The sequence below is a fragment of the Haliotis asinina genome, chromosome 14 (genome assembly GCF_037392515.1).
Source record: "Haliotis asinina isolate JCU_RB_2024 chromosome 14, JCU_Hal_asi_v2, whole genome shotgun sequence".
NCBI lineage: Eukaryota > Metazoa > Mollusca > Gastropoda > Lepetellida > Haliotidae > Haliotis > Haliotis asinina.
In genome coordinates, this window is record NC_090293.1 from 2588817 (window position 1) to 2602817 (window position 14001).

Consider the following 14001-nt stretch of genomic DNA (forward strand, 5'->3'; position numbering starts at 1 on the left):
TTTATACCACAGGTGTACCACATATATAACGTGTGCTACATATTTACATGTTTATACCACAGGTGTAGCACATATATAACGTGTACTACATATTTACATGTTTATACCACAGGTGTACCACATATATAACGTATACTACATATTTACATGTTTATACCACAGGTGTAGCACATATATAACGTATACTACATATTTACATGTTTATACCACAGGTGTAGCACATATATAACGTGTACTACATATTTACATGTTTATACCACAGGTGTAGCACATATATAACGTATACTACATATTTACATGTTTATACCACAGGTGTAGCACATATATAACGTATACTACATATTTACATGTTTATACCACAGGTGTACCAGATATATAACGTATACTACATATTTACATGTTTATACCACAGGTGTACCACATATATATATAACGTATACTACATATTTACATGTTTATACCACAGGTGTTCCACATATATATATAACGTGTACTACATATTTACATGTTTATGCCACAGGTGGAGTGTAACCGGGATGAGCTGCTCCAACATCCTTTAGTGAGCAAACTCATCAAGAGGAAGTGGTTCCATTACGGGGCTTACTATTATCTATTCAACTTCATCGTCCATCTTGTCTTCGTCTCTATGGTGACCAGATACATGCTCCAGTCCACCCACCCCCGCAACTTGTAAGTCTAGTACTGCTACAGCTAACCTACGATGAATGATTCCCAATATCTGACATGAAATATGCACTAGACTAGATGCTATGTGGTCGTTGACAATAGGCCACAAGGTCTATATCCTGTATTATATTGCTCACTGTTGTAGTATATACACACATGCTCAGTCCATCCAGTCTGCGGTTAGGATCAACTGAAATAGTATACTGAATTTGCTTCACTCTAAACACAACATTAATGTTACTGTACACTTACAGCACTGTGTGTTGATGTATGGTCAGTGGCTGTGATAGCGGAACACATAATGGTGGCCATCATTTCAGTGATTCAGTGATCCACTCATGTATTTTCCGCTTTCATTCCGGTCAATGTAATATGTTCCAATGGAACTGATTCACTAGTATTCACTTTATAGCAGAGGCTGAAAGTATCCTCCCCTGCCCTTCCGGCGTGCTAAGAGTTAGATCCAAGTATGACCACAGACACTATGATGGTCTATCATTATGTCTTCTCTTTAAGCACGGCAACAGAAACTGAGGCGATCAACAACAATATCTGTGACAAGAGCATCAGCGCAGGTCTGGTGGTTGAAAAGATCATTCTGTACGTTCTCATGACCTTAGGTGCACTGTTTGAGGTGAGTTGTTGTCAGAATGTTTATTTTCTAAATCGTTCGGTCAAAGTTGAAATCATCACTTTCATCATACGGTGGGTGGAGAGATCTGAATATGAAATACATGTATTAATGCGGTCTCACTTGTCTCCTTAGCTCTGGTGGGTAAGTCAGCAGTCTAAGTAAACTTATCCTCAGTCCTGTTCGTTACGCTCCACTACTGAGTATAACAACGCTAACAAAACCATATGGGAGGTCGCGTCAGGTAACCTTTAAGAGTGACCAATCAGAACACAGCTTACCAAATCGCGAAAGTGGACTTTTATTTCGCACATACCTTTTGAACTTTTTATCTCGAAAAAGTTCGTACCCGTGCGCTCTCTTCCGGGTGATGCACACGGCGTACGTACAACCATGAGTAAACAGTCGCTGAAAATGGTGTTTTGGGCAATATACAAGGATGTCATCTTGCAGAAATATTAGCTAATGGTAACCATGTCAACAGAAACCCAAAAGCGTATATACTGCAGGTCAAATAATTGTGTTATATGCGGATTTTTGTTTGTGGAGAGATCTGTGTCAGTGACCTGACTATTTTGAAAGTCCCTCCGATCCCTAAATAGTAGCCGCTGCCTGATTGGTTAAATCTATTTAACGGTCTCGCGTTTGGTTGGACGGTCATTGGTCGCTCAAACGTTACCTGACGCGACCTTCTACTAGGTTTTGTGGAGTGGTGGAGTGTAACGAAATACACTGAGACTAAGTTTACTTAGACTGGTAAGTCAGGGGAAAGGAATTGGCAAGTTGATGGTGAATGAACGATATTAGATTATCAGTATACCAGAAACTGCAGGTAAACGTCTTTGCTGAATGGCCGGGTTTTCGTCTTGCCAAGTCTGATCCATATGCCTAAAGAAAAATACGCACAAAGACTGGAACACAGTTTGCGCTCGTGGACATGCCGACTTCTTGTCGAAATTCTGCATACATATTATCAGGGAGAGCGTCCAGCATTCTACATGTCCTTTCCAGTGTAAGCTTTCATTGGCAGTTGTGTTCATTTTTGACAGATTTAGATTGTCCAGTTCCTCTGAAGCTAGAAACATAAGTATGTCTCTCTTCAGGTACTTTTGTCTCGTGAGATAGCGGCATACAGCGTTGAAAAAACAATGTTTTCATACAACTGAACTCGGTCCTTTTGTGAGATATAGTAACAGTATTAGCTGACAATCGTGGTTGCAATATGCATATTGTGGTTAAATGTTCAAATGGTTAAATCCTTGTGATTTGTATTGATTTACTCTCTCTCCACATTACATACTGGTCGTCATTAAGAAGGGTCCTAAGCATCAGCTGTATAGACCAAACTCCCAAAATAAAAGTACCAAACATGAAGCAGTCGTATGCACCCTCCGCCCTCGCCCAAGACACAAGTGCACATTGTTCTCATGTTGTTTATAAAGTTCATAAAGAAAGCTTGCGGAATCGCATTCCATTCATCTACCAGAACTGTGTCAGATCCACTGGTGCTGGGTAACGTGTGTACACACGTCGATCGAGTTCATCCCCAGCGTGCTTAATTGGGTTGAGGTCTGGCGAGCATACTGCCCGCTCCATCCGCTCTACACCCTGCTGCTTAAAGGGGCACTGATGCGGGGCGAATAATGTTTCTCGCCAACGGTCTAATTACGAAACCAAACTGCAAATTGGTCAGCGCCCGCTCCTTCGACCGTGACGGACAAAGGAACTGGGCTCCTGTCATTATTAGCAGAATTTCAGTCCTAAACAGTCAGGAGGCCGGATGCCCATCATATGCCTCTATTTGAAAATATCCATGGTATTCCTTGTCTCTTCGTAACAAAATATCCCAGCAGTGTAGTTTTTTTCGGATGCTTGGATGGTATAGTGACTGATCCAATTTGATTCTATTTCTGTGTTTTTAACTTCGATATTTAATAATGTTATGTCAAAATATGATGTCTACAGGCACGTAGCAAGCCATTTGTTTCTGTCCGAAAGATTGCAAGGCTTTATATTTAGATAGTTTTGAGTGTTGATTCAGCTGTGATAGCAAATATTATACGTACATTTTGGTAGGTATGATAGCTACCCTGTTTTATTATTTATGATAATAAAAACACACAGTTGATTTATTTGAATTCGTGATGACTTTGCCTTCGGTAGAGAAATCTGAAAATTATATTATGTAAAAAACCCCCCTTATTTCACCTATTTACCCAAGTACACAGCAAATGCCTGTATGTATTACTTATGTAACGAAGTTCCTTTGGTATCCTCAAAACAGTTTCGGCCCATAAGTGTTTTCAGGCTGCATGCAACACAGAGATTACATCTTCCTTGCTGTAACTCACGTTTGATGGTATAAACCTACACGCGTTATTTGTCATCATTCTCTGGATGGTCAATTCATGAATTTATAACATTAGTAGTAACACCACTCAGGTTACTCAACAAAGGTTCCCATTTGGCATTTCTCCTGTCTGGAGTAAATACTCAACATTATAAATAAAGGTCTGTAGTGGCAAATATATTGTATGTTATGCAATATGTGCGTGTAAGTGATGCAAGAGGGTTTATCACCTGAGTTAAAAAAACAAACATCGATCAAAGGATTAACCGATAACACACTGATTAATTACTTTTATCTTACGCAGCGGATTTATCAAAAGGCAGTATGTGTAGATGTACTAATCTATACTGACTGCACCCTGTCGTAAAGTGCAAGTGTAAAAACAACATCCTTATATCAAAGAATTAACCACCCTTGCGTTGATAGATTGATTGGTTGCTCATTATTGCTTAACCAAATTACATAGAATGGCGGACATCATACAATTAGTTGCCATGTGTGCTAACCTAGGGTGACCAATGAGATGTTTATCAGTTTGTCACCAATGTGAAAGACGTGAAACGATGTGTTACTTTTTCGCAAATTAGACTGTTGTAAGACACACGACACAGAGCAGGATTATTTACCAGCTGCAGATGAATGGAATACGATTTTTTATGTGGATATTGATGCATTCCTAAACAAGGTAGTAGTCTGACATTGTTGCTCTAAAATTAGTCTGTTTTACATTCATTATTTGCATTTTGCTTTCATTTATTTGTTGTAGCATTCAGCATAATCTATAGGACGAAAACAAACACTAGATCGCGTATGTGTGAGAAATGGGATCCACATTGGCAATCTATACAATGTATAAATGTTGCTGTCATGTTAGAAATGTACTATAAGTATAAGTGAACCGTGTGTTCTTTTATTTATTTTCAAAATCATACAAATATTATTTTCCCGTCCTAATAGATTTTTACCAGTTCTACCACTGCCAGATGATTAACCTTCAAAGTGTTTCATTTGTTTTCATGATACATTTGTATTGAAGTAAAAATGACTTCACCTTAATTAATCTGTCTATAATTAAATTCTCATTTGCGCATACGGACTGCGCAGCAGAGGTCACGAATCAGTCACGAATTCAAACAAAACAAGAAGCAAGCTGACCGCATGTTTATCCCTTTCTGTATATTAAATCTTTCTTTTTCTATTGCCTCCAAAGGTGTTATGCAAATCTGCGAAAGTACTGAAGAAAACCTGATTTTGGATGCTGTTTCTAGATGAAAAGCGAAACTTATTCGATGCAGGAGAAGATATTAAGGCAGCGGCCATAAAATCAAAATTATTCTGAAGCACTCTCAAACGCTACATGGCGTGAAATAACAATGCGCCTCAACAATGATTTGATCCCTTCAAGGATTTAATAAAATTATTGTGAAGATACAGTGTTGATGTCCAACACTTCGACACAGCAGTCCATAATTACATTGACCCCCCCATATGTAACAGTTGTTTAGATAGTTGCTGCTCGGAGATGATCCTGTTTTCCAGAGAAGTGTTACAAATAATTTACAATAGAGCAGTGGGTGAGTTTGCGCTTCTTGACACCAGGAATGAACTTCACACATTGGATCCATGTGGGGAATCGAACCTGGGTCCTCGGCGTGACGACCATTTTGACCAGTAGGCGCCATTAATTTCGATTCTTTAAAATTCTTTACTAACTCCTTATTTGAGAGACCCTTTTGATAAGGTATTAGATTATGGTATGGATCGTAGGTATGACAATCACATGTACTATGAAATATAACTTGATCCTATCATTTATAAACATTATGTATTTGCAAAAGTTTAGATGTGTATTTGAAAACTCTGTGAGGACGAGAGTTACCTGGTATTCAAATGATCAAAATGAGTCAATGAGTTATTATGGACGATCTTACATTTGAGGTAAGTCTAACCTTTCTAAAAATACATTGAGATAAATACCACACGAAGTATTGGTGGGTCCTGTATTCAAAATAGGGTAAAGAGGTTCACATGGCTCACTTGGAACATCATTAGAGAGGTGATGTAGGGGGTAGTATGATTCCAATTTTCTCATTACATATCATTAATCCTTCCTTTATCATATTGTAACAGTGGCATGATACAGTGATAACACTCGCAATAAGAGGTACCTTCTCCCAAGCCGACCCAGTCAGTTGTTTGATTCTCCTAATGTTGAACGCCAGATGCAGTACCAAAAAGTAATATGATCTTAGAACGTGTTGCTATAATGAGGGCCGAGTGAGTGAGTGAGTTATGTTTTACGCCGCACTCAGCAATATTTCAGATATATGGTGGCAGTCTGTAAATAATCGATTCTGGACTAGGCAGTCCAGTGACAAACTTAATGAGCATCGATCTGCGCATTTGGGAACCAATGACATGTGTCAACCAAGTCAGCGAACCGGACCACCCTTTTCGGCTCTTGCAACAAGCAGTATTCTGACGCGGACCTTGACGGGTCTCGGGGCAGAAAAAGGAAGCAGTTAGTCCACAAGAAACACTCAAGCATGTAACCACAATTGTGTTACAGATACTTCAGATGTTCAATGTGAGGAAAGCATATTTCGGCGATCTTGAGAACTATGTTGAGTGGGTGGCCTACATCGCCACGTTTCTGCTTCTGCTGGAGTTCAATGAGTGCACGTCCAACACCGGCTACAGACAGGTCAGACCAAAGCGTCATCTCAAGCTGTTCTAGTCACGTGTAATAACGAATTGACACAGGAACATCCACATTCGGTCTCATAGCCAGGGCGTCATCGTTTATTCTTGATGTTGATGGCTCAGCATTCAGCCTGAAACTTCATTGGCTTCGTAATCGTTTTGCTGTGGAGTAGAGTTTTACGCTGAAGGCTTTATTTAATTTGTTCAAATGTTTAACACTAGGGTTTGTTGAACATATTTATCAAATTGGAATCTGCGTTAAGTAATGATTGGGTTTTTCTACAGCCATGGCAGTGGTCTTTGGGCGCGTTTGCTGTCTTCTTCTCCTGGATAGACCTGGTGCTGTACCTCAAGGCTTTCACGTCCTTGGGTCTGTATGTCGTCATGTTCCAGCTGGTCTGCTGGACTTTCCTCAAGGTCTTTACGGTCTTCTTCTCACTCATACTGGCTTTCGGCCTCGGATTCCACATTTTGTTACAAAATCAGGTAAGTAGGTCCTCCTTTGAAACTTTTTCTCACAGTCCACGATGTTAAAAAACAGATTCATAACTTATAGCGAATTACTGAGTGCCATTCGGTCCTTCCATCTGTAAACAGATCCCATTCAGAGACGTTGCCAACTCCGTCTTGAAAACAGCCGTCATGTTTATTGGGGAGATGGATTATGGTGACATCTTCCATGCTGGTCTCAGTGACGCCACTTCAATAGACACCACCAACTTATTGTACCCACCAGCAACGTCCGTTCTCTTCACAACCTTCATCACACTGGCCTGTATTGTCTTGATGAACTTACTGGTAAGTCCCGGTGATGATGATAGTATCCACCTGATTGTATACAGTATGTGAATGAGTCAGTATTCACGACCCAACCCTACCACCACGTACTGTTGGTTGATTTGTTTCAGCAATATTCCAGCTATATGGCGGTTGTCCATAAAAAACATCGATTATTGACCAGACAATCAAGTGATCAACAGCATGAACATCGATCATAATAACTGGCTTACGATGGCTTTTGTCAACCAAGTCAGCGAGCCTCATCACCCGTAAGTCGCCTTTCACGACAGGCATGGGTTGTAGACCCGTTCAAACCCGAGTTCTTCACTGATTCTTTAAGCATGTGAATATGCAATGTACATCTTTAGACGCCCAGAAATCTCCCTTTGGTAAAGCAGGAAGCTTCAGCACTGTGATGTAACCTCAGTTTCTACCATTCATAGTTTCTGGAAAGGTTTTAAAACATCGTGTGTATGTTTGTTGTACATTGTAGTTCTTATTTATGAAAAACGTAAAAAAAATGAAATTTATCTTTTGAAACACACTCTTGTTATGACAATAGAGATTATTACACTGGCGTCTGAAAGTGTTTGTAGAGTGATACATTACACAGTGTGTGCTGAGATGAATGTCAAATGTCAGGTATGAGTGCAGTTATCTTTTGCTAACACATCCTACATTCGCCCCATTTCAGTGGGCGCTCGACAATGACATCTACCTGTTTGCAGCTCAATACTAATATCTAGTGGGACCCTCCACACCATGGTCGCCGCTAGATCTGTTGTTCGATGCTACCCCGATACGTTCAAGGACCAAGGAGATTTCCTTACAGACGTACCCGTGAAGGTCCCGGGGTAGAATAGGCCTTCAGCAACCCATGTTTGCCATAAAAGGTGACTATGCTTGTCGTAAGAGGCGACTAACGGGATCGGGTGGTCAGGTTCGCTGACTTGGTTGACACATGTCATCGGTTCCCGGTTGTGCAGAACGATGCTCATGTTGTTGATCACTGGATTGTCTGGTCCAGACTGGATTATTTACAGACAGCAGCCATATAACTGGAACATTGCTGAGTGCGGCGTAAAACTAAACTCACTCAGTCCTTATAGACGTAACTGAATTCCACTGAAACACGAGAAACGTATCAGTTAATTACGGTCAGGAAAACAGCCCTTCACAATTTGACCTCAGGTCCTCGCCATGAAGCAGCTGATGCGGGCTGGGATTACAAACACATTTTTTCATACTAGCCGGTTTTCTTCATTAGAAATATGTTGCTTGTTCAGTAGAGTTCACGGATAGGCGGCATAGTGTGATATAACCTGAAAACATTATATCGCAGCATATACTGAATTAGCTCTCCGGCTACAAGGGAATTATTTGAATTTGTTGGATAATGGTAAAAGGACAAAGCGATATTAACCTCTTACTCTGTCATGCAGTTTGGATGTGTTGAATTGTCTAGGTGGGCCTGGCTGTTGATGATATTAAGGGGATCCTACAACGAGCTGCCTTCAAGCAAACAGCATTACATGTAAGTAACTTTCAATAACGACATGAAACAATCACGTTTTGGTGGACTATTGAAATTTACAACGCTTATGGTAATATTGTAATATCCAGCGAAGTAGGAAATAAGACGTTGGTTTTTGCCGGGTTCTCTCCTCACTGGATTCCCAGCTACTCTCATGATTAGACTTGCAGAAGTCTCTAAGGTAAAAATTTATAATTCAAATTATAACTTCTAAAACAAATAAAGCTCAAATTACATTTTCTAAAACAAATAATAATAAATAAAAGTCTGGGGTCCTTAAACTGTACTGTCCGCGATTGTAGGCTTGCCTCTTCGAAGGACAGAATAACAAACGTAGACTCAGGTTTCAGGACAGCCTTGGAGCAAGTCTGTTGGGAGAGATATCAATATAGCCGACGTAAAGACATCGTATTTTACAGAATAGTATCATGGCACAGATGATGTCAACAGGATCTTTACGAATGATTCGGTTTTTGGAATGTAGTATTTAGTTTAATGCATTAATGAAGAGAAACATGCGGTAGTGGATGAATTCTTGTCATTGATCACTCTAACAGATTGAATTAGTCCTGGACGTGGAGAAGGTTTTGTGCAACTCATTAAGAGCAGGCTTATACAAGAAGAGATACAAGGCAAAGCAATTCAAACCTTTCTGGCCACAGAAAATACTGATAGACTTACCGGTCTGGTGGTGGAACCAGAAACTCGAGAAGGAGGAGGACACTGTGCTGGTGAGTCGGAAACTTCGAAGTGTTTGATCTAGAAGTTGGTGACTTAAAAATGAAACATACAGCTTAATGGAGGACAGCTTCTTATTTATTGCATGGAGCGACGTTTCGATGTAACTTCTTCCATAGTTATCAAGCTAAAACTAGTAACACCTGTTACATAATTAGGAGAGGCCAGTGGGAACACTGAAACTTGGAATGAACCCAATAAACATCATTACAGCGAATAGAATACACTCCCAGGTGTGTAAAATCCCTGATTGGTTAGGGAATTCTACATCTCAGCATAAACATCTCTTGCTTTTTCTACGAGGGGCGTTCAATAAGGTTTGCAAACTGGGCATTTGTGTTTGCATTTACAGTGTCAGCTCTTAACATGTGTTACCTTAGTCAAAATATAATGTTGGCACATGTCATAACAATTCCTAGACGCTACGGTAATCATGGATTCCCGTAAACCCGAGCAACGCGCTGTATTTAAGTTCATTACAAAGGTAGGATGCAAAGCTACAGAAATGCATAATCGCATGTGTAATTTGATGGGTGAGGATGCTGCTAGCTTTTCCACAGTTTGTCGCTGGTCTCTTCATTTTAAGCGGGACTGAACCACAGTCAGACAGGCCCTCAGAGGTCACCCAACCGGAAGTTATGGCCGCTATAGAAAAAAGAATTTTAGCAGACCGGCGATTGAAAGTGTCAGAACTGTCTTTGGAATGCCAGATATCGGTTGAAAAGGTAATTCATGATCATCTTGGAATGTCCAAAGTGTCTGCAAGATGGGTACCCAGAAACCTCAGCGCTCAAGATCGCCATCAAGGAACTGAAAGGTGTTAGGAGCCCCTGGATCTCTATTGCAGATGACGTCAGATTTCTTTCTCGTCTGGTGACAGGTGACAGGTGACAGGTGACAGGTGACGAAACATGGATCCGCCACTGGGACCCTGAAACTAAGCTGGAATCCATGCAGTGGAAGCACCCCAGTTCCCCACCTCCACAGAAGTTTGGCACTCAACCATCTGCGAGCATTTTTATGGCCACTATCTTTTGGGATGCCAAAAGCATATTATCAATTGATTACTTGCCACACAAAACTACAATGAATGGTCAATATTATGCCAACTTAATGCAAGAACTGCGAAAACCCATTCGACAGAAACGCCGTGTAATGCATCAATTCACAAGTCTCGAGTTGCACAGGCTGCAATACGTGAATATGGATTCGAACAGTTAACTCACCCAGCCTACAGTCCAGACCTAGACCCGAGCGACTACTTCCTGCAACCTGAAGACTTCTGCAAAAGTCGTATCAAAAGCCTTAAAGAAAATGAAACAAGTGTATTGAGATGAAGGGATGTTATATTGAAAAATAAAAGTAAAAATATGGTCATGTAAGTCTGTCTTATATCGAAGTTGCAAAACTTATTGAACCCCTCCTCGTATGAACACCGTACGGCAGGTGTTATTTAACACATGAGCATTCATTTGTTTGCAAATAGGTCTGTGCTCAGTTTTCTTGAAAAATTAAAATGAGTGAATGGGTGGCCAAATATAAGTTCTATCATTTTCACAAATATCATTTGTTTATTATTCATTCCTACAGATCTCCGTTCTCAGCATCATGTTTGAAGACACAATTTCACTCATTTATTACCAGTTTCACGTATACTAAACAAAGGAAGAAACCTTCACATGTGTTACTTGTCCTAAACATACACACGGAGAACAAAGCACGTAGCTAGTGGATAAAACTGGTTTAAGGACGCAACGAGCCTACACTAAACAGGATTAGACATGAAAGGTGCGCTTGGCGCACATCTACAGTCAACAGCAGCATGATGGGATCATGTTTTGATTTTTCAGGAATGAACCATCTGTAGTTGAGATTGTTCAGTACCGCGTATGCCCTCTTGATCCTAATTCCCATTGACTTTCATGTTCCTTTAGTGTGGCATTAATAATATTAATGAATTCACTCTCCGTAGATTCCATGTCAAAATTTGCACATTTGTGAGGACTCATTTTCCCTACAATCACATATTTTGTGTTTGATTGTCTGTTAGTTCCTTGGCTATCTAGTCGCAATGTATATACAGTGCAACGAACTCCTTTAACATGGCGGCCTATTGGATTGTGTTTAATAATGTTTTTGTTGATAAATGTGATGCCATCAGTTAAATGGTTGATGGAGAGTTGAACTGAAATTATGTGTGCAGAGCAGAAGTGATTTCGCATTTGCCTGTCAAAGTTTACAGTGAAAATATTTATTTACAACAACATGTTAGGCTATTGAAATTACGTCCGAATATAACTGGCACGAGTCTGTACCTTGGACAACGCATTTTCAAGACGAGTAATTTCTCCCATTCTGAAGTTTCTATTTTTCTGTGGTAGATATACTGTTTAATATCACCAGTTTACATTTGACATCCAAAGTTCACGAGAGACCCGCTTTAACAACATTCGACGTCACAATTTTTTTCAAAACAGTGCAGTTGAACAGGCGGATCCAGAGGGGGTGCAGGGGTGCGCATCCCCATTTGTAATGAAAGTTTATTAAATGACCATTGAAACCCTCCAGTCAGTGAGACACGTTTCTGAAAAACTACGACAGAAACATATCACGATTAATGTCATTCATGCTTCGGTGTGTGTTTCAGAAATCCATGGAGCATCTTACACTGCAACAGAAGCGCCTGGAGAGTCTGGTTGTGACCATGAATAATGACTTGAAGGGCCTTCTCAAACAAAATGATTCGGATGTACATCGTGCTGCCAGTGTTAACAATGGCCAAAGAAGAGCCTAGAGTACCTACACAAATATCTCTGTCCCCCGCTGCAACACTGTACACTGGTCCCCACTGAAGAATCAGTCTGTACCAGTGAACACTGCTGCATGTGGAGAATACCAGACACTGTTGTATACTGCTTGCGTGTCTGTGATGCTTTATGGTGGTGTGGCCTCAGTGATGATGATCGTTATATATCCATACATACTGACAGAAACATACGAAAGACCACAGAAACACCCAACCGTTCCTTGGTATTTACTAATAGAAACAAATATAGGATAACATTAAAATTCAAGCGTTTCTATAATATTTTCCAGCTTTCATCACCAATATTAAATGGCACCGTGGTGATGAAAACTGGGAAACGATAAAGGAAATCGTCACGTGTTCCTTTATTTGTTTATATCAGTATATATTGTCCACGTATCCATTGATAAAGTTAAAACACTGACCAGTCTCTACATCCCCTGTTGACATACTGGGCTCCTCGCAGGCAGGCTCCACCATCAGTATCTCTACGTTGTATGTATTTGTCTTCTCTGCTTTTGTTATCGTCGAGTTACTTGTTATTTTTATGTACAGTAAACGCTTTGTGTACTTATGTTCGCCAGTACGTGTACAGTTCAAACGCTTATTCGTTTCGTTTAAAACAGGTATTTATTCATTCTAAACAATTCACATGGACACTTGTCCATCACTGACACGTGTCACACAAAGGATGAAACTAGCTATTCTTGAAACGTTCGCAGTCCCATTCCTAACATAGTGGCTACGATCAAAGTTAAGAATTCTTAGGGCTACGAACGTTTCCAGAATAAAGGCCAAGGTTAAGAATTCTTAGGGCTACGAACGTTTCCAGAATAAAGGCCAAGGTTAAGAATTCTTAGGGCTACGAACGTTTCCAGAATGAAGGCCAAGGTCAGCTGAAGTTACTGAGGCAGAAGGTGACCCTTAGACATTTGTAGTTTCAACAACACGTTGTTTTCTAGTGACGGAGGGGCAACACATAGCCCTTGACATAGTTACAACAACAGCTTGTTTTCTACTGACGGAGAGGCAAGACGTAGTCCCTGACAGTTCTTGTATGGATTAAAGTAACTGTTAGCCATGTAACGTCCCATGTCTTCATGTTATCAGGAGAAATATATACTCTTAAAAAAGTAGGGATCTGCATTTTTTTAATTTACGATTCAAAATATTTAGGAGATTTATCAGAGGCAACGAGTGCTGATATGATATTATGGAATGTTTTGAGAGCGCTTCACCGTTTGCACTTCCTAACAACCATAGTTATTTGGAATGTAGTCGTTTTTGAAAGATTATTGGCGTATGGCATGTAATTTGTATGTATACGATTTTTATTTTGAAACAAACGACTAGAAACAAACACTAACTATTGTGTGATACAAGATGAGTGTCAAAATCAATGTTCTAAGTGATTTCTCGACCTTCTTGAAAAAAACCCGTCAAAATCAAGAATGGGACCCCGTGTTCGTGTATGGGGCTACTGGGTTGTGCACGTGCATATCATGTGTTGTGTTTAGGGGTTGTAATGGAGGGAAATGGTGGTGCGTTCATAAGATGTCTGTCCTTGAAACGTTTGTTAACGTTTACACTTCCTATCCCAATTGACAGTTCATTATCCCCTACTTTTTTTGAGGAGTATATTTTGTAGGCTAATACAGCAAGGTCACAGGCCCCCACTGCGGGTCAGAAGATAAAAAAAGTAAGTCCTGCTTTACTATCCACCCCCTACTAACATGCAAAGGTGTGTCACAGAAATGAAGCCGGACAATTAC

The 14001-nt window shown here is 40.2% G+C and overlaps 1 protein-coding gene across 1 annotated transcript in view; it reads left to right on the forward strand.

Moving 5' to 3' along the window:
• The window catches only part of LOC137261264 (transient receptor potential cation channel subfamily A member 1 homolog), a 45090-nt gene extending 31778 nt beyond the window's left edge, over positions 1 to 13312 (forward strand). Inside the window, exons 22-29 of the mRNA XM_067798986.1 lie at positions 521 to 690; positions 1204 to 1321; positions 6238 to 6372; positions 6657 to 6857; positions 6969 to 7169; positions 8617 to 8685; positions 9243 to 9416; positions 12071 to 13312. Of these exons, the coding sequence (XP_067655087.1) occupies positions 521 to 690; positions 1204 to 1321; positions 6238 to 6372; positions 6657 to 6857; positions 6969 to 7169; positions 8617 to 8685; positions 9243 to 9416; positions 12071 to 12217 (1215 nt within the window). The 3' untranslated portion in view covers positions 12218 to 13312. The remainder of the gene's footprint in view (positions 1 to 520; positions 691 to 1203; positions 1322 to 6237; positions 6373 to 6656; positions 6858 to 6968; positions 7170 to 8616; positions 8686 to 9242; positions 9417 to 12070) is intronic.
• The last annotated feature ends 689 nt before the right edge of the window (positions 13313 to 14001 follow it).